Here is a 25474-nt window from a genome sequence, read left to right as displayed (position 1 = left end):
AGAGCAGGGTTTACCCACTAGGCACCTTAAGTACAGTGCCAAGAGCCTATGAAAACATACGAAACCTTTAAAAACGTTATTGGCTTAAAATACAAAAACTGTAAAAAGTATATATATAACTAAATGTTTATAAAACCTAATATTGTCAGTTTCATTAAGCTGTCAAATATTCAAAATATTCTCATTACATTTACAAAACTTGTTAGATTTCATCTCTATGCATGATGATTGTTGAGAAGTCACAGCCAACTACACATTTAAAAAACTTACTCATAGCTGGTTAATTTCCAAAGCAAAGTTATAAAAATCCTTTCAAATTATTTACAGCAATACATTTAGTGTGAGGTCATTCTAATATGTTGGATACAATTGAGGTGAGGCCTCCAAAAAAGTGCTGGGACTTGAAAGGCTAGAAACGGCCCTTCACTGCCACAGCTGTCCTGTGTGTGTGACCTGTATCGGAAACGCCTCTCGCCTTCCTCCCCTCCCTTTCTTTTTTTTAATAGTTTTATTTGTTTATTTTTTTCCCCCAAAGCCCCAGTAGATAGTTGTATGTCATAGCTGCACATCCTTCTAGTTGCTGTATGTGGGACACGGCCTCAGCATGGCCAGAGAAGCAGTGCGTCAGTGCCCGCCCGGGATCCGAACCCGGGCCGCCAGCAGCGGAGCGCACGCACTTAACCGCTAAGCCACGGGGCTGGCCCCCTCCCCCCCTTTGGATATGTGAAGCCATGGCTCAGAAATCAGAACCTACTCTGATGTCATCCAAGAGCCAGCTGTTCACATGCCATATCCTCCTCTTCCTTCCAGAGTCTCAACCTTATGCTGGAAGCAAGGATGGGCACCATTCCTGAGAAACAGAATCACAGATTGCAAGTTCTCTGAGGACAGGGTCATTTCCTAGTTAATGTTTCATTATGCCTGATCCCTAGGCCAAGTCTGGCTGGGAGAGTGGAGAAGGAGGGGGAGTGCAGAGGCTAAGTGGGAGATGAGATGGCTGTGTGCCAGGGAGAGTGAGGGTGGGAGGGTGTTCGTTAGCTGAATGAACTAAGGAAAGCAATGTCTAACTGAATTGACAGACAATTGCCAGAGATGGCTTCCTCAGCCCACACCATCTGGATTTGGAACCTTCATGTCTCCATTTCTTCCACCTTTGTCCTCACTCCTCAGAGATGCACTTGCCTTTGCCTCCTGCCCAGTGACATTTGGCTCTGACTTGTACTCCATATCTCCTTTTGTTCTTATCTTCTGCACTTTCATGCTAGTCATCAGTATTTCAGTTACTTATTTGTCCATGTCTTTGATTAACTGAAGAGTTACTGATGCCTACTGTGTGCCAGGCACTTATCATGGCCGTCTTGGCTTGTTGGCTCCCAAAGGGCAGAGATAACACTTGGGGAATCCTTTCTGATGGTGTCCAGGTAAGTGGCCAGGTGTTCATGGACCTGGTTCCAAAAATGAGTTGGGGAAGTGTGGGTTTCAGCAATGAGACAGAAAATTTTAAAAATAAACACGCCTCTATTTTATTAAAAATGTACAGTTTGAGCACTGAAAGAGGAAAGTGGCGTTTCTCAGAGTTCTATGACTACTTAGCAATTCCCAGAGTGTGTGTTTAAAAACACCAGCTGAGAACCTGCATTTGGAACAAGTTTCCATGTGATGTGTAGTCACCCTGAAGTCTGAGAATCACTCACTAAGGGATGGAGTGGGGACTGGGATTGTCTCAATCCTCTGGCATTTTAGGGTTCCAGGGAAAGACTCATTTGACTTTTTACGAACAAGCTCAGCTGACTCATCTCGGGGTTCCTGGCATGCCTTTCTTTGGGTCGCTGAGTCACTGAAAGAGTTAATACAGTTACAGGTGGGGGAGCAGCTGAGACAAGGATGTGAGTGCCCGCCCAACCCACCCAAGAGCTTCTTCCCTGGTCGTCTCTGGGAGACCAGTCCAGGGCTGGGCCCAGACTTGACCCAGACGTGGAATGGCTTAACACAACATTTCTGCCATATCCCAGGGGCTCTGCTTCCTCTGCTTCTCTTCTTGTGAATCTGCCTCTCTTCTCACTTCACAGAGTACTTTCTCTCCCCTCCCCTACTCTTCCATGCTCCTTCCTACCCATCTATGTTTCTTCCTCTCCACCCCCATCTAATCTCCTTCCCAGAAACCAAGTTATAAGCCTTCTCCTCTGTCTGCAGCATGTTGGATGTCTGTGTGAACCACTGTGTACTTTAGCTGTGCAGGAACAGGCCTTGAGCAAGGGAGAGCAGGGCAGTTAGAGTCAAGGTTAGGATTCTTCTCCAGCTGCAGGCAGCGTTTGGTGTGTGTAGACATGCAGCCATCTTACCTGTCAGACAGAGAGCCCAGGGATCTTGATGCTTGTAAGGCAAAGCAGAAAAAGATCTTGAAGAAGGGGGCCAGCTAGGTTTTGAGGGACATGGTCTTCCTAGTGTCCCAAACCACAGAGGGAAAATGAGAGGACACCCCAGCGGGCCTGTAGATGACACAGGCTGTCGATGCCAGGCAGACCAGGAGAATGGGGCAGTTGGTGTGAGGTTGGTCCTAGTTATGAAACTAGATGGTACTGTGAATGGGACAGCATGGCCAGGGGAGCTGGTGAGGTTGGCAGGACCACAAAGAGGTGAGTGACCTGGAACCACAGGGCAGGTGGACGTGAGGATTCATGGTAGGCCAGGGGCAGGTGGCCAAAGAGAAGGTGCACTTTGGGGAGTGGAAGCAGAGGGGCACACACACAGAGCACTCACAAGGAAAACAGCACGAGCACCAACCCTCAAGGCAGCAGTAGCCTGGGCAGCAGCAGACAACTTTCGTTAAAGAGTGGCAGATCCTCATGCCACAATAACAGGATCCCAAGAACGCAGGGAGCCCCCACAATGAAACGTTGAGGCCCAGCCTGACACACAGGTAGACGGTGCCACCTTGGGATGCGGAAAAAGAAGGCAGAAGAAGCAGGAGTTTGCCTCTACACCTGGTAGAGAAATAAACTGAATAAACTTGTGTAGAGTTGGGAACAGGGGAAGAAACTTGTATTCACCTAAATTCCCCTGGAAAGGGAAAGCTGTCTTTGCCAGGAACAATATTTTGATAAGTGCTTAAGCCTAAAGCTGAGATCCCCGGGGAGGCCAGGGAGTGGGTGGAACAGCTCTGCATGAGATGGAAGGAGTTTCTGAATTTTGCATGTTATACCAAAGAGAGAGGGGAAGGAAGGAGGCTGCTGTTTGGGATGTTCACTGTGAGTCCTTTTCCCCATCACCTTGTTAAATTTTCAGAAAGTTACTAACATTATGAAATGCTCGGGGTCAAATGCAGTGTGTATACTTGGTTTATGTGCACGTATTTATGTGTGCAAAGAACACAGGGGTTGGGGCCTCAGATTCTAACAGATGCCGAGCAGAGCCCAGGCACTGACAGGGATGCAGAGGGAGAGGAGAAGCAGCTTGGAGAGACAGCACTATAGGGGCGTGTCCCCCCTTGAGACACCACTCAATGGGGACCTTGAGCAAGTTTAGCCAAATCTCAGTGGGGCAGGGCCCCAGTTGACTTCCGGGTTATTGAGTTCTGCCACACTGTTGTTTTAGTTATTCTCAATTAATTCTGTTTGCTATTTCCAGATCAAGAACAACGGCAACAATACACACACACACACACACACACACACACACACACACACACTCCTTGGAAACTCTCCAGAAATTGAAAACCAGATATCTGTGTACTAGGTGGGCTATAATGCTGATGTCCAGCTGAGACTCTCAGGCGTACTTCAGAGCAGACGCATAGCCAAGGACCGGCCTTCTTTGATGCTGCCGTGCCACTCTGCCTTACCTAAGTCCCTGTCTGGAGGATGGTGGCAGCACCAGCGTCTTACAGCTCTTAGTTCTGGTTAGGTCTAGACTGGCAGGCATCAGTGCCCTCTCCCTGTCAGAGATCTTTAGTTGGGGCAAGGCCAGGGCCATAAGAGACATCTGGGATTGGTAATCTAGAAATGCTCCTTGGAAGAGCCTTGTGTCTTCAATAGTGACATCTTCAAGCCAAGAGAGGCAAAGGAAAGTTGAACCTTCCTAACCAGAAAAGCCTCCTGTTGGCCCAGTGAGTCCTGCCTCCCTCCCCTCAGCTGCTCTTCCCAGGGACAGTTCTTGAAGGCAGTAAAGAAATGAAATGCCAAAGACAGGCCCAGGCCCAGTCTCAGGTTTATCATGTGATTCTTGGTCTCCTTCATCTCTCCATCCTGCACCTGGCTCTCCTAGAGAACAACCCCTAGGCTTAGGGCGGGATACGCCTCTTGAGCAATTCATGTGCAGCCCAGGAAACAAATGGGGAGGGAAGACTTCTGTAGTGATCTGCTGAGACACTATGTAAAGTCCTTTGAGAGATCTAGAGTGGTGTTGGCACGAGGACCCAAGCTGATGGCCAGTGAGGCAGGTAAGCATCTCTCTGTCTGATGTGGTACAAAAAATGAGGTTGGTATTAATGTCTGGAAAAAGGTCTCTTGGGCTGTTGGACAGGGACAGTGTGTGCTCTGGCTCCTGCCCTTGGTGGGCAGGTCTCCCTGAATCCAGATTAACTATCCAGCTTGCACCTTACCGGGCCTTGAGGGATGTCAAGCTTTTGTGGTAGGAGGAACGCACATCCAGTGCCAACAGCCGGGGAATATCCGGGTACCCCCCTGGCACGTCCCAGGGCAGGCTAGCAGGGATCTTCTTTTCTATTGGGTGACTGGAGGAGGCCACATCAGTCTTCCAGACAGCTTCCATCTGGTTCCCCTGTTGGCTAGGGGGTGGGGGTCAAAAGGATAAAAAGAGACAAAGAGTTAGATACAGAGGGAGACTGAGAAGCAACAAGCTCTCTAGGGTCACAAGGCTCAAGACACTGGGCCTTGTTTTCTTCCTTTCTCAAATATTTGTCATCACCCTCCTTGTCACCTCTCTTCCCCTTAACTCTAAGTCTCACCTCCCTGGGGCTCCTTGGGCTGAGGAGCTGCTGGAGGAGGCTCCCAGGGATAGCCCCCATCTTTCTATGCACATACCCTGGGGCTGAAGCCCTGAACAGGCCACAGTAGGGTGGGTATGGATGTGGGTCTTCTCGACTGCCCAGAGGCTCACAGTGTCTCTTTTTGAGTCTAGGGGTCACACAGTGGGAAGGATCAGGCTTGTTTATATGGATGGACTAATGGCAGGTGCAGGATCAATGCTCAGGGTAGTAATGGTTGTAAGTTCTCAGTTGTGGGTCCTCAGAGTTTTTCAGTTGCATAGTTTGAAACATACTTGGTCAGGCCGGCCCCTGAAGTCCACTCACCACCATACACACACCCCGGTCTGGGCTGGTGGCCAGAGCTGGGCAGAGAGGCTGAGAAGACAGGTGCCTTTTAACTCATGGGGCCAGCTTTGCCTGTCTGTGCCCTGGCTGAGCTGCCAGCCTCCCCAATCTGGCCACCCCTGCTCCCTGCCTCCCCACTCATCCCGCTGGCTGCCCCCTTGGCTTTGCTGCACCTACCAGGCTATCTGCAGGGACACACATTCTGGGTGCTTGGACGTACAGTGCTCCAGGGGCTGCTTGCAGGAGGGGCCACTGGAGTGGATGCGCCGGAGTAAGGATGGGGGTGGCTTGCTTTTCCTTGACTTTGGAGAGGTGACCACAGGGGTGTGCAGATGAACATTCCACTCCAGCTGGAGCTAGAGGAGCCAGCAGAGAGGCATCAGGGAGACAGGAATTTATCCCCTCTCTAGGGTAGGAGGAGGCATTGCCTGACTCAGGGCTGAGCAGAGAGGGTAAGGCCTAGGGAATCCCTCCAATTAGAGACCCCTGGGACTCCAGGGTATTGAATTTCCTAGAAATTCCTTCAATTCTTATGTGCTGTGTGAGTTCCTGTCTTCTCCTTTGTTCTGGAGAATCTGGACAATGGGCAAAACAAGAAGGAAAAAAAACAAAAGGAAGCCAGAGCAGCTGGGACTCCTGGAAGCACTCATAGGGTTGGGGACATGGGGCCTGGAGAGCTCTGGGTATCTTTTCATCCAGCCCTGGCACTGGGCAAGGAGCTGGGAGAACCCTCACAGACATCCAAAGAATTATCATATGGTCCCTTTTCTTCTCAACCTCAAAACCAATTCAGTAAGTCAAGACATCTACAGGAGATGATCAAGACTAGTACAAGGTGACTGGAAACTGAGTTGGGAGATACCTCCATGGCCAAGGCTCCTCCAGCTGCCTGATGCCCACTTACACCAAGTCCCTCAGCACACTGCTTCCTCCAGACTCAGGCCGCTGCTGCTCAGGACTCAGGGGGGGTTACCTCCTGGCCCAACACCACGGGAGATCCCAGCAGGTTCTGAGTCACTGCTGTGGTTTCTCCAATCCCCCCAAGCCGTCATAGCCCCCTGTGGACCATGTCAGCACTCACTGCCTCTCCGCCCTGGTAGCAGGGGAAGAGCAGAAGAAGCTGAAGCCAGCCCTCAGAGAGTAAAAGGAGGTCAAACCCAACGGATCGGGACTCAGAATGACTTTGGACTCTCAACAGCAACACTGAAACCTAGAGGGCAATGAGCAGTGCCTTCAAAATTGTGAGGGAAAATGAACTCTAACTTAGACTGTCATATCCAGGCAAACTGTCAATGAAGAGTGAGAGTGGATACTGTGTAGACATTTTCAGACAACCAGGGTCTTAAGGACTTTATCTTCCAGGAGCCCTTTGTCAGAGAGTGACTGGAGGAGGGGCTCCACTAAAACAAGGGAGACCTGGTGTCTAGAAAGCAGGGGAGCTGTCTCCAGCTGACTCCAGCGAGTCCCCAGCACGAGGGAAGAGGACAGCTGGGAGCAAGCCTGGAGAGCAACCAGAGCTGAGAGGAGCAGGGCAGAGACCCTCAGGGAGGAAGAACCTCAGTGCAAAGTTGGGACTGTGGGCTCAGCTACCTCCCCCTCCAGAAGGGTCTCTTCTACAGCTCTTTTTAGGGGTCCCTCTCTCTCTTGCTCTCCCCATATATGGAGATTGGAAATCTGCCCTTCCTCACGCTCTGGCCGCCTCCTGCCTTCGCCTCCTGGTTCAGAGGCTTTAACCTGCTCTCTTATTTCCCATCCGCTCCTCCGGCCCCCAGTCACCCCACATCCCTACTGGCTGTGTTGACCCCCGAGAAGGTCGCCAGGAGGGCGGGAGGCCGACCTTGGGGAACATGGTCACCATGCTGCTCAGGCACTCTCGGCGCTTCTCCTCCACGTCCTTCTGCTTGTCCGTCCAGGCCTGCAGCCTGAGGGTGTGCTGGTGGTCAATGTTTTCCAGGAAGATGTAGAGGTTCTGGGCTTTGTAGGCAGCCCCAGTTTCTTGCATGGCTTGTATGTGGTTGATCACTTCTTGTCTGGGAAGAGAGGGAAGTGATTTAGCGGGTGAAGGGGCCTCCTCCTCCCCACAAGTCTGTTAACCAGAGATGATTCTGTGTTTATAATTCCTGGGAGCAAGAAGAGAAACGGAGGTCCGTGAGAGCTGGGGAAAACAGGGAGCAGAGAAGTGGGAGCCTCAGGCTGGGCTGGAAACAGGAAGAGAAAATGAGGCAAATGGGGGAGTATATTAGGTGGGTTATGGACAGGGCAGTAGGAGGAGAGAGAGAAATAGGAAGCAGGGCTAGAGGAAAAGCCGACTATAGGGAGAGCAAGTTGTAAGAGCCAGACCTTCCACACCTTCAGGGTTACCCATGGCCCTGAGGTCCAGCATCCTTTGCCAGTCCCCTCCTTCAGAGAGACCTTGTCCAAGCCTGGGGTGCTTCTCCCCGTCCCCCCTTGCCCTGTGCTTCTTCTCTCCCATTGGGTTTTGGCTCTGCCCACACACAGCAGTGAGTGTAGGGGGTTGCTAGGCGGATGCCAGGGAGGTCCTACCGGAGGCTCTGGAAGCGTCTGTAGAGGATGTACTTATTGCACAGGCACCGCAGCCTGAGTGTGTTCAGCTCCATGGTGGTGGTGGTGAGCTCCAGCGCCTTGCTTCGCAGGTAGTGGGGCAGCCCCAGCTCAGCCTCCTCACTCAGGAGCTGCAGATTCTTCTTCTGGGCCTCCACATCCATGTGGTATGTTTTCCCCTTAAGAGTTACCGGGGATATATGCAAAGGGGGCTGGGTCACCTTTTGGATGGACGTCCCCATGACAGGAAAAGAGGCCGATTTCTTGGGCTTTGTGGGAACCCGGCGGGCCTGTGGTTTCTGGGTAAAGTTGGCCGAACTCATGGTCCTCTGGCTTCCAAGGGAGGGCTGCTGGGTATCAGGAGACCTGGGCAAGCGTGGCCTCCTGCCTTGGCAAGCAGACTGGGCCCGGCTTGGGGGAGGTGCTAATGATGCCTTCTCCAAGTCCCTCCATCCACTGGTGGTCATGAAGATCATCCTCTCCACGTCCTCCCTTGGCTGCTCTGGCTCCCTCCATGGTTTTCCGTGCTCCTTTTCTGGCTGGCCCAATCTCTGCTGCTGTTCCCTTGCCACCTCCTCCATCTCCCACTGCCGCAGCTTCTCCTGGTGCTCCTGCTCCTGCAGGGCCCACTTCTTCTGCCGCTGCAGCCACATCTCCTCCTCCTCCAGCCACTGCTGCCTCCGCCTCTCCCAGCTGAGTTCCTCTTCCCACTGCTCCACCTTGCTCTCCAAGGCCTCCTTCCTGGAGCTCTCTGGGGACAGCTGCTTCCCAAAATGGGACTTAATTTGGAGTCCTTCCTTCTCCTGGGCTGCTTCCTGAAAGAAGTCCTTCTGGTCTTTGACTATGTGGCCAGGGCTTTCTGCCACCGGTCTTTCCCATTTCTTAGGAAACTTGTGATCCACTGAGGATGGCCACACAGGCTGAAGACTTTCAGTGTCCATGCTACTGTACACATCTGCAATCCTTGAATGCATGGTCATGCTGGAAAGTGGCTGATATGTTGAAGGCCTAGCACCACTGTCCCAGGCCATGGCCATGGGACTTGGGGAGAGTGGTGAGAACAGCTGATCCTCCTCCTTGGGTTCTTGTTGGGTTTCCTCTGTAACTGTTTCTTTCTTTGGGAGGGTCTCTCTCTCAGGGGGGCCCGGGGAGTCAACCAAGATCTTAGCCAGGTCTTCTGCTTGACCTTTAGCTGACTGAACCTTCTTCAGCTGGAACTCTAAGGCATGCTTTATCAAGAGAAGGTCATGGTACTTTCCCCCTAGAATTTCTACCTGCTTTAGTAGGGCATCCCTCTTGCTCTCAAGGACTTGGAGGGACTTCTGGAAGTACAGCCTCTGGCTGCTGAGTTCTTTGGTCATCTCCATTTTCAGGTAATTGTATTTGGTCTCCAGGCTCCTGTTTTCCTTGTGCTGGAGGATCAAGGCCTTGTTGAGGTTCTCCACCACAGCGGACATGTACCTGATGGCCCTGACCTCCCCCTGGTTGAATATAGTAGAGTCTAGGAGCTCCTGCAGCATGGACTTCACCTCGGAGACTCTCGTGCAGGTAGTGTGCTTGTCCTGGAGCATCTGCTCCGGGCTCAGTGGCTGAGGGTAGGATGTAGATTTTTGTGAACTTTGTTCCCGCCAGCCCTGCCAGAAGGTGCATTTGGATACTAGGAGAGGTGGAGAGAAAAAGGCAACAAGCTCCCATGGGTCCCAAGGATTATACTGATTCTCCAGACCCTGCTTGGCCAAATTCCCATCCAACCCTCTTAGGGCTTTGGCAAGAATCAGGAGTTGGGGCTATATGTGAGGCCAGGGGAGATGCTATCAGGAGAGAGCTCCCTCTGCTGGGCTTGGAGCTTGCCCTGAGCTTACCTGTCAGGGTCTGCCAGCTCCAAAGCACCTGCAGAGCCCAGAGGGGCCTGGAACTATTCAATCCAGTTCAACTCAATTCAGTGTATTCCTGATCCTCCATGTTTCCCTGGAGTAGAGTTATTTGTCTAATCATGCTGCTTCCCAGCCTCAATATCTGTGTTTGGCTCCCTATTGCCAACTATCCAAACTCTGGAAGCCTACCTGGCACTTAGACTCCAGATCACCTGGGAAGCTTTATTTCCCTCTCCTGTTACCAGTGGACTGTGTTTGTTGAAAATTTATCACATGTTCCTGCAACTGTTCACGTGGTTTTTTTTTTTAATGACTAATGTCTTTTTCCATTTGGGGAGTCATGACCTCCTTTGATACTTTGATGAAAGCAGGGGACCTTCTCCTCAAGAAAATGCACATAAACCCAGATTGTGCACTCTATATTCCAACCCATTCATAGATATCAGCTCTGCAGGTCTAGTCATGGTCATAGTTGTACCCCCTGGGACCTCCTGTGTCTAGGGCTGCTGGTCATTATCTTGGAGCATTCACTCCTTTGCCTATTCAACAAACATCACTGGAAGAAAAAAAACTCACTAACTTTGGATGAGGGGGTAAAGGAAATATGGAAATTAAATGAGAGTGAAGTCAAGCTAGCATCTAGCTAATGTCAGTGAGGCCATATGGCCTAGTGGTTCAGAGCTTGGATTCTGGAATCAGATAACTTGGGCTTGAATCTCATCCTTACCACTTGCTTTGGGCAAGTGTCCTAACTTCTCCGTGCCTCTGTTTCTGAAAAATGGGGATAATCATAGCATCTACTTCATAGGACTTAACTAGGTTATCCATGTTTAGTGCCAAGCACAGTACCAGGTACCTAGCAAGTGCTCAATAACTAATCCCTAAAAAGAAATGAATAAGACACAGCCTTTGCCCTCTAAGAGTTTATAACCTAGCTAGGAAATAAGTCAAGTATACAAATAACTGTATCTCAAGAAATAATATGGTAAGGATTGTAGGGGAGATTGTCTCCTTCTCATCCACCTTTCCCTGCTTCCTCCCTCCCCCAACTATCGACCTTACTTAACTGATAAGGAACCTGGCCATGAGAATCAACAGTAAAATGCTAATGTTAGCTGTTACTAAGCCCTGAGCATGTTGGTGCCTTACACCAAGTGGAATCCTGCAAATGGGCAGTGTCCGCCTCATTTTGTATATGAGGAAAGTGAGGTTCAGAGAGATGAAATTACCTGCCCCAACTCACACAGCCAGAAATTGGCACATAGGATTCAAACTCATGTCTGTCTGACTCTGAAGCCCATGTTCTTGAGTAAGATTAAGAAGCCAGAAAGCCTAAGTATGGGGCCTGGCTTGGCCACAAGCTTTCTTTGTGGTCCCTTCTCTTCTCTGAGCTTCCAATGTTCTCATCTACAAAATGTAGGAGTTAGATAATCTCAGATCCCTTCTAGTGCTGATAGGAGTAAAATTTCAAAGTTGAGCCATGTTGTTGACTGACCACTTCTGGAGCAGCCATAATTGAGAAGGTTCTGGAAGGCCTCTGGCTGAGTCTCACCAGACTTCTTGACTCTGCAGCTGGGTTTGGAGTAAGGAAAGGATGTTCCTTGGGCTCTAGCTACAAACTCCAGCCTTTCTGGCCTTCTAGCTTTCTTCCCCAGGACCTGCATGAGGCCACAGCTCCAGGGATCACCAACTGGGGCCTGTCTCCACATCACCCCTACTTCCAGCCCTGAAGGACAGCTCAGAACTGTCCAGGGCTCATCCTGAGTTCAACACCACAACCTCTCACTACTTCCCATCCATCTCAGATAAAGCTTTTATTATAGAGGAGAGTCGGGAAGACTCCCGTAGACACTGGAGTGTGACTTCTTCCCCTGAGATGGCATCCACCCCCCCAGCCCCGCTCCTAGGTGCTCCTGGAACCTACTTTGTGCCCTTTTCTTTTGTCCTTCAATGAGAGTGGAGCAAAGGGAAATGAGAGACTCAATGCCTCCTTTGGTGGCGATGAGGGAGAGAGGTAACACTTTCTCCATCACCTCAATCCATTCATCCAGGGCTTCCTCTTCCTCCTCATTCTTCCTGTTCCTCATCTCATAGGTCAGGCTGTCACCTGGAGAGGGAGTGGGAGGTACAGGCTGAGAACAGTCTGTCCTCTGGGGAGCTCCAAGCAGCCCTATAGCACAAGGGTTACACCAGCAAGCTTTGAGGTCGGATTGGTTTCACCTCTTACTAGCTGGGTGATGGTGGGCAAATCACTTATTCCCCTGAGCCTCAGTATCCTTGCCTGTTAAAGGAGTGGGTGAGGATTAATTGAGATAACACATATGAAATGGTTAACATGAGGCCTTCCATGTAGCAAATATGCAATAGACATTAAATAGTATTATTGTACTATAAGGCCAGGATGTGTCTGCCTTGTTATTGCTATATCCCCATTGCCTAGTCTAATATCTGGACAATTATATTAATTAACTGGAGTTAACAGCCCTGCTTAGTTCTTGGGGGCAGGTGAAGGACCACTGAACTGAGAGCTCCTCAGGGACAGGGCAGTGTGAGGGGGTAAAGGCACATCCCTATACTATCTTCCTCCAACATTGCAGCATCTACCACACCTCACAGCAGACTGAGGTCTCATGATGAGATAACTCTGATCTTAATGGGGGTAGCATCTGATTCCAGGGCTGTATGCAGCTGTTCCACACCCAGTTGGCTATACCAGTTGCTTACAGCTGGAATCAGTGCTGTTTGGCCCAGTGCCCATGCAGTAAAGGTCATTCAGTACTTGGAATATCACCTTTGGGCTCCTCTATAAAGTAGCTAGTGTGCTCCACCAAAAAACTGTTAGAACTAATAAACAAATTCAGTAAAGCTGCAGGATACAAAACCAACATACAAAAATCATTTGCATTTCTATACACTAACAAAAAAGAAATAAGAAAACAATCCCATTTACAATAGCATCAGAAACAATACAATACTTAGGAATAAATTTAACCAGGGAGGTGAAAGATCCCTATACTGATGACAAAAATTGAAGAAGACACAAATAAATAGAAAGATACTCCATGTTCATGGATTAGAAGAATTAAATGTCCATACTACCCAAAGCCATCTATAGATTCAATGCAATCCCTATCAAAATCTCAATGGCATTTTTTACTGAAATAGAAAAAACAATACTAAAATTCATATAGACCACAAAAGACCCCAAATAACCAAAGCAATCTTGAGAAAGAAGAACAAGCTGGAAGCATCACACTTCCTGACTCCAAACTATGTTACAAACTCATAGTAATCAAAAAAGTATGGTATTGGCATAAAAACAGACACATAGACAGATGGAACAGAATCAAGATCCCAGAAATAAACCCACGCATTTACAGTCATCTAATATCTGACAAGGGAGCCAAGAATACACAATGGGTAAAAGATAGTCTCTTCAATAAATGGTGTTGGTAAAACTGGACATTCACATGCAAAGAATGAAATTGGACCCCTATCTTATACCATTCACAAAAATTAACTTGAAATGGATTAAAGACTTAAATGTAAGACCTGAAACTATAAAACTCATAGAAGAAAACATAGGAAAAAGCTTCTTGACATTGGTCTTAGCAATGATTTTTTGGATATGACACTAAAAGCAAAGTCAACAAAAGCAAAAATAGGGCCGGCCTCATGGCTTAGCGGTTAAGTGCACGCGCTCCGCTACTGGCGGCCCGGGTTCGGATCCCGGGCGCGCACCGATGCACCGCTTCTCTGGCCATGCTGAGGCCACATCCCACATACAGCAACTAGAAGGATGTGCAGCTATGACATACAACTATCCACTGGGCCTTTGGGGAAAATTGGCAATAGATGTTAGCTCAGAGCTGGTCTTCCTCAGCAAAAAGAGGAGGATTAGCATGGATGTTAGCTCAGGGCTGATCTTCCTCACAAAAAAAAAAAAAAAAGCAAAAATAAACAAGTGGGACAACATCAAACCACAATGTTTCTGCACAGCAAAAGAAATGATCAAGAAAATGAAAAGGCAACCTACAGAATGGGAGAAAATATTTGCAAACCGTAGATCTGATAAGGGATTAGTATCCAAAATATATAAAGAACTCATACAAGTAAATAGGAAAAAACCAAATAATCTGATTAGAAAATGGGCAAGGACCTGAATAGACATTTTTCTGAAGAAGACATACAAATAGCCAACAGGTATATGAAAAGGTGCTCAACATCACTAATCATCAGGGAAATGCAAATCAAAACCACAATGAGAGGGCCGGCCCTGTGGCTTGGTGGTTAAGTGCGTGCGCTGCGATGCTGGCGGCCCGGGTTCGGATCCCGGGTGCACATCGAGGCACCGCTTCTCTGTCCATCCTGAGGCCGAGTCCCACATACAGCAACTAGAGGGATGTGCAGCTGTGACATACAACTATCTACTGGGGCTTTGGGGGCAAAAAATAAATAAAATCTTTAAAAAAAAAAAAAAAAAAAAAAAAAAAAAAACACAATGAGATATCACCTCATACCTGTTGGGATGGCTATTATGAAAAAGACAAGAGATAACAAGTGTTGATGAGGATGTGGAAAAAAGGGAACCCCTGTGCAATGTTGGTGGGAATGTAAACTGGTACAACCATTTTGGAAAACAGTATAGAGGTTCCTCAAAAAATTAAAAATAGAACTACCATATGATCCAGCAATCCCACTTCTGGGTATATATGAAAGGAAGCAAAATCACTATCTCCAAGAGATATCTGCACACCCACATTCACTGAAGCATAACTCACAAGAGCCAAGACATGGAAACAACCTAAGTATCAGTCAACAGATAAAGAAAATGTGTTATATACAACAAAATATTACTCAGTCATAACAAAGAAGGAAATCTTGCCATTTTCTACAACATGGATGGACCTTGAGGTCTTAAGTGAAATAAGTCAGAAAGCAAAAAACAAATACTGTATCATCTCACTTACATGTGGAATCTAAAAAAGGTGAACTCATGGAAACAGAGAGTAGATTGGTGGTTACCAGGGGCTGGGAAGTAGGGGAAATGGGGAGATGTTGGTCTAAGGGTACAAACTTTCAATTATAACATAAATAAGCTCTGTGGATCTAATGTACAGGATGGTGACTATAGTTAATAATACTGTATTGTATACTTGAAATTTGCTGTGAGTAGATCTGACATGTTCTCACCATACACAGAAAAGGGTAACTATGTGAGGTGATGGATGTGTTAACTAACCTTATTGTGATAACCATTTCACAACATATACGTATATCAAATCATCACATTGTACACTTTAAATTTACACAATGTTATTTGTCAACTGTGTCTCAATAAAGCTGGAAAAATTAAAAAAATCAAATAAAATACCTAGTGTGGGTTTGAGTTTAGTTTCTGTCTTGCTAAAAAATGAGATGTCGTTAACAGGCTAGTGACGTAGCCTTCATCACTTATGCAGCTAATGTCACAATCTATTACGTTTTGGACAATTACATGTTTGCCCCTCTGGGGAGGGGAGGGGAGGTGTTGTGACATGAGTGGGAGAGTGTGTCACTGGAGAGGCACTGGGATGTGTCTTTTGCTCCCCCTGCACCCACTACCCTGCACTCCCCTCCTGGCAAATGCTGACCTAGGGTGGAAAAGGAGGAGACTGGGTGAGCTGGGACCAGTGTCATGGGGGGAAGGCACCTGCCCTCAGGACTGCACCCAGCCTGCAGACTCACCCCAGTTGCCCAGCCAGCGGAGAATCTCATACAAGTGCTTCTCTTTAGTCTTAGCATCTTTGGAGAAGGAAGCAATTTTCTCCAGCAAGATGAATCTGTTTTTGCCCTTTTGCTCCGTCTGGTGCGATTTTGCCTTTTCTTTTAAATCGTATCCTAATTCTTCCTGGAAGCGATTGATGACACAGTTGACATTGTCCAAGATGTCCGAGAGCTGGCAAGAAATATCCTATATGGGAGGCAGCAGATTGTAGTGTTTAGGGGCGTGAGCTCTGGAGCCAGATGCCACGTCCTAGCAGTGTGATCTTAGACAAGTCAGTTAACCTCTCGGGGCTTCAGTTTTCTTTTCTTTTTTTTTTCAAACAGGTATTTATTTTATTTTTTAAACAGATATTTTTTCCCTTTTTTTCCCTTTCCTTCCCAAAACCCCAGTACATAGTTGTATATTCTAGTTATAGGTCCTTCTAGTTCTTCTATGTGAGCCACAGCATGGCTACTGACAGACAAGTGGCGTGGTTCTGCGCCTGGGAGCCGAACCCGGGCCACCAAAGCAGAGTGCGCCAAACCTTAACCACTAGGCCATTAGGGCTGGCTCTTCGGGCCTCAGTTTTCTTATTTGTAAAGTGGGGATTGTTTCAGTACCTATGTCACAGGGTTTTTGTAAAGATTAAATGAATTAATATTTGTAAAGCACTTAGGACAGTGTCTGGCACATAAAACAAGTGTTAGCTCTTATTACTGTCATTTTAATTATTAAGACCAGGTTAGGAAGGAAGAGGATACTAAAAATCTACAGCAAACGTTTCTTCAGAATTTGCTGAGGACTTCTGGACATCTCTCCTCACAAGAATCCAAGTGCAACAGACTGGAAAAATGAGGTCCCAAAACCTCAGGATCACAGGCTCCCATAAAAAAATGCACCAGAGGCCCATGTGCAGGGTGATTCAGACTTCGGCCATTTCTCTGTGAGCTTGTAGGGTTTAGCTTGGGGGACTCTGACAGGTTGCAGAGAACAGACCCCGAATCCGACCCCGACTCCCTGCGAGGACCCACCACAATGTGTCTCAGGGCCATCCTGGGGCTTCCTGTGGGCTGTTCCTTTCCTGGGCCCTGCCCTGCCTCAGGGGAGTGGTTTGATTCCAGCTTGCCCTGCAGAGGCCAAGTCTAGAGGTGGATATTTTGCATTAACCTGTCTGCAAACCCAGTTTGCTGAGGATCCCAGGAACCCTGAGGTCCCAGATCTGGAATCTTGCCCAAATCTAGGATCAGTTCCCAGCCTCTACATCAAACCCCAACAGAAGGGTGACTTCCTCATCTCATAAGTTACCTCCTGAGCCCGAGTTAGCTGCGCAGCCTCAATCCTCGAGATAATGGCTTTCACCGACTCAGGGGTCACCAACTGTGGGGACTTCTCTTTTTCCATTTTGGATCACTCTGTCAATCACGAAGATGTCCTGTGTTTCTGGTACACAGGCCTGGACACGTGATGTTGGCTGCTTTGGGGTTAAGGGCTCCAGGGCAGCTCCTGGGTACCCTCTGCCTAGCCACAGCTCTCTGTAACTGCCAGACATCAAGTTCCAACTGACCTTTTCTCCAGTGACATCATCAGTTTGATTGGAAGAATGACTCCCTGTCATCTATCTGATTGGTTATCTAGCTTTTTATCTGTCACCTAATATATATTAACTCGACCTGTTGCTTTTTAAAAATCATTAAATGTTACACTCGCAACTAAACATTAATGGCTAAAAATAGGAAAATGTAATTAGAAAAAGTTCTTTTCCAAAAGAGAACTGTTTTTTAATTAGAGCCCATCAATAACTAATGGGAATATATTTGCATTTGCACCAGGGATCAAGGCTCAATCAACACTTTCACTTACTAAAGTGAGTTTCTGGCATATAGTAGGCACTTAAACACTTGTTGAATGAATGAATATGTAAGTACAAATACATATACATGAAAGTTATTCTTCCATGCTGCTAAAAAGTATTCCCATTTAACAGATAAGGAATTAAACATTGTAAGTTCAGTTCTTAGTAGTGCCATGGCCACTTAATAACTTGCCACCTGATACTCACCTGTCTTTCACATACTATCATTCATTCACTTACTCAAAGTTACTTTCATTGCCTCATTCACTCAAAAAACACTTATTGGTAACATTCTATGTCTTAGGCATGGGGGTTGGTGCTGGAAATACAGAAATGAGTGAGACCTACTTCTGTCTTTGAGGCACTCATACTCTGGCTATGGATACCTGTCTATCTATACATCTGGCACTGGGTGGTTCTTTAACCCCTTATGATTTCAGAGCATGTTGTAGTTTATAAATAACTTATTCATCCTTACAAACATGTGCGAGCCAGCTAAGGCTCAGAGGAATTATGAGATTTACTTAAAATTACAGAGCTGGGAAGTACAGAATCAGAACTCCAACCTAGTTTTCTGACTCCCAATCTGAGATCCTTTCCTTTTTTTCCTCTTTCTTCCCCCCCTTCTTCTTTCTTTTAAACCCAATCATACTGATAATTACATGACATATAAATGACCTAAACAAGCCAATTAAAAGATAGAGATTGTAAGATTCAATTAAGAAAAATCCAAGACTCAACTATGAGCTGTCTACAAGAAACACACTTTAAATAAAAAGATGCACAAAGATTAAAAGTAAAAGGATGGAAAGAGATAAACTATGGTAATACTACTCAAAAGAAAGCTGGAGTGGCTATATTAATATCAGATTTCAGAACAAGAAATATTAGCAAAAATAAAAAAGGAAGGACATTCCATAAAGATAAAGGTGTCAATTAATAAAGTGGACACAGTCCTATATGTATATGCTCCTAATACCATAGCTTCAAAATACATGAAGCAAAAAACTTACAGAGGTGAAAGAAGAAATGGATAAATCCACAATTATAGTTAGAGATTTCAACAGTTCTCTCAGGAATTGGTAGAAGTAGAAAAAAATAAGTAAGGATATAGAGATTTTGAAAAACACTATCAACCAACTCAACTCACTTGACATTTGTATAACACCTCACCCAACAACAGCAGGACTTATATTATTTCCAAATCCATATGGAACAATAATCTGGGCCATAAAGTAAATATTAATAAACTTAAGATTAGAATCATACAGAATAGTTTCTCTGACCACCATGGAATTAAACTATAAATCAATAATTGGAGTAACATCTGGAAAATTCCCAAATATTTGTAAATTAAACAGCACACTTCTATATAACTCATGAGTCAAAGAAGAAATCACAAGGAAAATTATGAAATATTTTGAACTGAGTGAAAATGAAAACATGACATATCAAAATTTGTGGGATGCTGCCAAAGCATGCCTAGAGAAAGAAACTAGAACAGGGAAACGCAAAATAAGCAGAAGGAAATAATAAGGATAACAGTAGAAATCAATAAAATAAAAAACAAACAAAAATGGAGAAAATCAATGCAACCAAAACCTAGTTCTTTAAAAAGATTAATAAAATTGATAAAACTCTAGCCAGATTTTATCAGGAAAAAAAGAAGGTACAAATTACCAACATCAGGAATGGGGGGGGGGGCATCACTAAAGACTCTACAGAGGGAATAATTAGGGAATATTATGAAAAAACTTTATGCCAATAAAGTTGGTAAATTGGATGATATGGACAAATTCCTTGAAAGACACAACCTATCAAAGCTCACTAAAGAGAAAATCTGAAAAGCCCTATATTTACTAAATTAATAAATAATTAAAATTGGATTTGTAATTTAAAACCTTTCCCTCAAAGAAAACTCCAGTCCCAGATGGCTTAATTGGTGAATTTTGCCAAACATTTAAGGAAAAAATAATGCAATTCTAGACAAACTCTTCCAGAAAACTGAACAGTAGGGAAGACTTCTCAAATCATTTTATGAGGTTAGCATTACCCTGCTATCAAAACCAGACAAAAATATCACCATAAAAATAACCAGAGCCAGGGCCAGCCCCAGTGGCCTAGTGCTTAAGTTCAGCGTGCTCGACTTCGGTGGCCTGGGTTCAGTTCTTGGGCGTGGACCTAGACCACTTGTCTATCAGTGGCCATGCTGTGGTGGCAGCTCACATACAAAAAGAGGAAGATTGGCAACAGATGTTAGCTTAGGGCAAATCTTCCTCAGCAAAGAAAAATATTAAATAACCAGAGCCATCCCTGATGGCCTATTGGTTAAAGTCTGGCATCCTCCACTTCGGCAGCCTGGGTCCGGTTCCTGGGCGCAGAACCACATCACTCATCTGTCAGTAGCCATGCTGCAGTGGCAGCTCATATAGAAGAACTAGCAGGACTTACAACTAGAATATACAACTATGTACTGGGCCTTTGGGAAGGAAAAAAAAAACAGAGGAAGATTGGCAACAGATGTTAGCTCAGGACGAATCTTTCCCAGCAAAAACTAAAATAAAATAACCAATATCTCTCACAAATATAGACATAAAAAAATGAAATGGAAGCCAATGACTGGAAAAAAAATTATTTGCAAAACATATGTTCGATAAAAGACTTGTATCCAGAATATATAAAGAACCACTACAACTCAATAACAAAAAGAAAAATAATCTAGTTTTTAAAATGAGTAGAAGATTTGAATAGACATGTCACTAAAGAAGATATACAAATTATAAATATGCACATGAAAAGATTCTCAACATCATTAGTCATTTGGGAAATGCAAGTTAAAACCACAATGAGGGCCAGCCCCATGGCTTAGCAGTTAAGTGCGCGCACTCCGCTGCTGGCGGCCCGGGTTCGGATCCCGGGCGCGCACCGACGCACCACTTCTCCGGCCATGCTGAGGCCGTGTCCCACATACAGCAACTAGAAGGATGTGCAGCTATGACATACAACTATCTACTGGGGCTTTGGGGGGTAAAAAATAAATAAAATCTTTAAAAAAAAAACCACAATGAGATGGCAAGTCTAACAAGGATGGGTCAGACAATTAAAAAAAGTGACAATGACCAGTGTTGAGGAGGATGTTGAGAAAGTGAAACCCTCCATTATTACTGGTGAGAATGTAAAATGGTACAGCAACTTTGGAAAACAGTTCGGCAGTTTTTTCAAAAGTTAAAATATACATTACCATCCAACCCAGTAATCCTATTCCTAAGTATTACCCAAGAGAAATGAAAGCATATGTCCACACAAAGACCTAAACACAAATATTCATAAGCAGCTCTATTAGTAACAGCAGAAACTTGCAAAAAATCTAAATGTCCATTAACAGGTGAATGGATAAACAAACTGTAGTATGTCCACGCAACGAACTATATTACTTCACATTAAAAAGGAATGAACCACTGATACATGCAACAACATGGATAATCTCAAAAGCATTATACTAAGTGAAAGAAGCCAGACACAAACTACTACAAAACTGTATGATTCTACTTATATGAAATCTAGAAAAGCAAAACTAGAGTGACAGAAAGCAGACCAGCAGATGCCAGGAGCCAGACAAGGGGAAAGAGGCTGACTACAAAGTGCACAAAGAAAGTTTGTAAGTGAAGGAAATGTTTTATGTCATGATTATGGTGGTGGTTACATGACTGTATTGTGAAAATTCACTGTATTGTACACTTAAAATTGGTGAATTTTATTATATGTAAATCATACCTCAATAAAGCTGACTTTAAAAAATGCAATGTTTTATAATGCCCAAGACTGTAGAGGGACTGTGGGCAGACAGTGCAAGGGGCTGGAAGTTAGTCAGGAGGTTATTGGAGGGTGTAAGAAAATAACTCTTCCTCCTTTCTTAGGTGGCAGGTCTTCTCTACTTTCACACCCTTTTCCCTTGGGGCTAGGATGCTCCCTCTTCTAGACATTAGTCCTTCCCAAGCCCCTCTCCCATGGGCAGCTCTGTGGCCAGTAGCAACACCTTCACCACAGTTCAAAGGCCACACTTAGGTGATCACTAGCCCAGGAGAGATGTTTGTAAAATTTTTAAAAAGCAGCCAACCCCTTTTCCAAGCAAAGCCTTTTATAGAACCTCACTATCTAAAACAGATAAAAGCAATATCTTATTAGAATACATGATATCTCAGGGCCGGCCCAGTAGCGCAGCAGTTAAGTGCCGCTTCGGCGGCCTGGGGCTCACAGGTTTGGATCCCGGGCGCGCACCAACGCACCACTTGTCAAGCCATGCTGTGGTGGCGTCCCATATAAAGTAGAGGAAGATGGGCACAGATGTTAGCTTAGGGCCAATCTTCTTCAGCAAAAAGAGGAGGATTGGCATCGGATGTTAGCTCAGGGCTGATCTTCCTCACAAAACAAAAAACAAAAAACAAAAAAAAGAATACATGATATCTCAACTTCATGGTATCTCTGTGTTATAAAATCATTCAATGTCAACAAGCTTGCTTTGATGAACCCAAAAATTTGATACGTAGGATATTTGAGTGTATATATTTTTAAACTATTGTTTTAAAAACAGTTAAAATATATTTAAAGTTTCTGGGTAAAAATGCTAGATTAAACACATGTATCTAATTTTGCTCCACTAAAACTATAGCAAAGGGATCTTTTTTTAAGGCATAAATTCACAAGGACAGGGAAACAGGAGAGGAGACAAGAAGAAAATACTTTAGGAAGCTGGAAAGCATATGGAGTGGTTATTTACACTAGAGAAGGTTGGATCCTAAGGCAGCAGTGGGACAACATACGGCAAGTGGAATTGGTTGTGCCAGATCACTGACCATCCCAAGAAGGAAGACCTAAAGATGCTGACATCAGAGGTTCCCAGCCAGATCACCCTGCAGTGAAGCTAGTGGCCAACAAGCTCCATCCAGGTACCTGAGCTAACATAGCACAAATGTTCCCAATCAGCTTTCTGGTAACCCATTCTTTTTTTTTTTTTTTTTTTTTAAAGATTTTTTTTATTTTTATTTATTTTTTCCCCCCAAAGCCCCAGTAAATAGTTGTGTGTCATAGCTGCACATCCTTCTAGTTGCTGTATGTGGGACGCGGCCTCAGCATAGCCAGAGAAGCAGCACGTCAGTGCGAGCCCGGGATCAGAACCCGGGTCGCCAGCAGTGGAGCGCGCTCACTTAACCACTAAGCCACGGGGCCGGCCCGGGTAACCCATTCTTAAACGTGAGCAGACAACCAAGGATTATAAGACCTCCAAGAAAAGAATCTAACATGAAAGAGACCAAAACAACAGAAAAAGAAATTTAGAGCAAACAGAGATTATGCAGAAAGAAGAAAACTATCAATAATAGCTTTGGAGATAAGATAAGCTATTGCAACCCTGCAAATAAGCAGCTACAAAAAAGAATATTCAGGGAATAAAAATAAAGTGAGAGTAATAGAATCTTTAGCACGTTGAAAAACTCAATAGAAGAATGGGAAGATAAAGTTGACGAAGTCTCCCAGAAAACAAAGTAAAAAACATGGAAAATAGGAGAGAAAAATAAGAAATTAGAAGGACCAGTCCAGCAGATCCATCATCTGAATTATAGGAGTTCCAAAAAATAAAGGAGAGAGAAAATGGAAGGGAAGAAATAAGCTGGGATGATTCCAGCTTATTTCCCAGAAGTGAGGGGCAGTGAGTGCCTCTCACCAAGACATATCACTGCCATTTCAGAACACTAGAGGTTCAGAGAGGGGGAAAAAGTCACTTACGAAGCATAAGGAGTTAAAAGGCTTCAGATTTTTCAAGAACAATGATGAAAGCTAGAGGAGGTAATGTCCCAATGCCTTCATATGCCAAAGGAATTCAATACCCAGCTAAACCATCAATCAAGGGTCAGAGTAGAATAATGGCCATGTCAAACATGCAAAATTTCAAAACAATTTATCACCCCCTTTCTCAGGAAGCTTCTTTTTCGGGAAGATGGTCTCCTCTAAAAAAGAGGGAATAACAAAGAGAAAGACCTGGAAAATGGCAAATAAAAGATCCAACAAAGGAGAAAGGCAAGGAAAATGCCCAGGAGGATGAGAAAGGTGATGCCAGATTGCCAGATGTGCAGGAAGGGTAGAGGATAACGACTCGGATTGGAGCAGATCAGAAGGTTCCAGCAGCAGTGTCTTCAAGAAGAAGTTGATAGAATGCTGTATATAGATATTCTAAGAAGAGAGTTAGGCAGCTAGGGGAAGATTTTCTAATAAATACATAGAAAACTAAACAAATGAAAAAACAAGATAATTATTAATTCCAGGAAAAAAAAGTTTTGCAGGAAAGGAAGAGTAATCAAAGTTTTCTGCACGGTTCAACACTGAATAGCATATGTAGTCACAGTTTTGTGAGAATTGAAAATTGAACTAACAAAAATTATCGAATTAAATTTGGCAAATTCCAGATGGGAATGAGGTATAAGTGGTGGGGAGAGAGGAGGGGAAAAAGAGTTAAATCCTCAAATTTGCCCCTATTATTTGTGGGGGCTGGGGCAAGACTACAAAATAGAGACTCACATTCTAAATATTTTAATGTTACAAATTAAGCTAACAAACTGTTAAATAAAATAGCTTTTAAACTCCTATCTTTACAAATATACCTTCCTAAGGACCTGGAAGGCCAGGTTCTAAATTAGAATGTTGGAAATCCTCAGAGTACTACACTAGAAAATAGCAGCCCCCAGCCCCTGGCTCTTGCCTGACCTCCTTTCCTGCTGTCCTTGCCTCTGTCCTGCATTAAGAGAGCCTCACACAGGGTCCTGTGAACACGCCAGCTTGTGCTCATGCCTCTCATGGCAAATAGCTGCCCCTTGGCTACCCCTCAGGTCTAGGGATGCCCACACCACCAGCAAGGTCTCCCAAGGGAGGAGAAATCCCTTGCACCAGGAGGTGCAGGCCTGGAAAGCAAGCTGGGCAGAGAATTCCAGGGTCCCAGGAATTCAGAATATTTGGCCTATAAAGGGGTACATGGGTTTTGGTTGGGCATATCCCCTTGGACTCCTCACCCTGTGTAGGATGCAGCTGGAGAAGGGCCAGAGATCTGAAGGTAAAATGCCAAAAGAAACAGCTTAAAAGAGCTGAAAATGGCTGCCTCCGGAGAGGGAGAAACGATGAAGGCAGGGCTCTGATGTTTTTCATAACAAATCTTATAGTTATCTGACTCTTTAAAATAGGTATCTATGTATTCTAAGAAATACTTCATAAAAAAATAGAAACTTTAAAAATAAAATGTGATTGATAAAAGTGTATGGAACCTCTGAATCACTTCTGCTATGCCTGGAGGTCTCAATAATAAAGTTTGAAAACCACAGGACTAGGCCCTCATTTGAAGCCATCTAGGTATTGCGATGAAAACCATAATGAGGTTTCTCTCTACAGGAGCCTCCAAGAATGAATCCCCCTTCCTTTCCTCCCATTTAATTTAGGACTTCTACGTCCTGTTAGTTGGTTTCCTTCCTCTCCCCTGCTACACTCTAAGCTCTTTGCAAGCAGGGCCCTGGCTCAGAGTTCTTCGTATCTCCAGACTTAGTAAAGTACCAAGCACAGAGTACACGCTCAGCTAAGTGTTGATGAATGAAGGAAAAAGGAAGCATCTTTACCCATGCTTTGGAGGGAAGGTGTTTCATCCCTTTCTGCACCCGTTTGCCTGGGGTCCTGTCAGTTACTAGCCGTGAGACCTTCAGCACATTCATTAATAGTTTTGGATTATAATTGCCTTATCTGCACAACATAGTATTTATCTCACATCTTTAATTCCTGTAAAAGATTGGGCCCCGGCTCCCTAAGATTTCATCGTTTGGTGGGAGCCAGCTCTCAAAAGAAGTAACTTCAGGGTTACGTGAGAAGCACGTGCACGCCCCATGAGGGCAGGGATTTCGGGGGATCCGTCTGCTTTTTATTCAACTGCTGTACGCCCAGAGCCTGGAACAGTTGTGGCACATAACAGGTGTTCATTAAATAGTTGTTGAAAGGTTTAATTAAAAAGTGCTAAGAATAACTACACATCGAATTAAAAAACGCTTTGTGAGGTGCAAAGATACCCCTATGTTAGGAAT

The 25474-nt window shown here is 45.2% G+C and overlaps 1 protein-coding gene across 1 annotated transcript; it reads right to left on the bottom strand.

Annotated features, from left to right (window-relative positions):
- Positions 1-1693: 1693 nt before the first annotated feature.
- FAM186B (family with sequence similarity 186 member B) lies at positions 1694-16915 on the bottom strand. The gene is given in 9 exon segments (XM_087441968.1): positions 1694-1731; positions 1734-1829; positions 4596-4786; positions 5510-5688; positions 7170-7362; positions 7877-9551; positions 11693-11875; positions 15496-15721; positions 16820-16915. Coding segments are annotated over 9 exon segments (2877 nt in total).
- Between the last annotated feature and the right edge of the window lie 8559 nt (positions 16916-25474).

This window comes from Ceratotherium simum, chromosome 17 (assembly GCF_057802395.1).
Source record: "Ceratotherium simum simum isolate JZ-2026a chromosome 17, ASM5780239v1, whole genome shotgun sequence".
NCBI lineage: Eukaryota > Metazoa > Chordata > Mammalia > Perissodactyla > Rhinocerotidae > Ceratotherium > Ceratotherium simum.
This window is presented reverse-complemented; position numbering and strand designations above follow the sequence as displayed.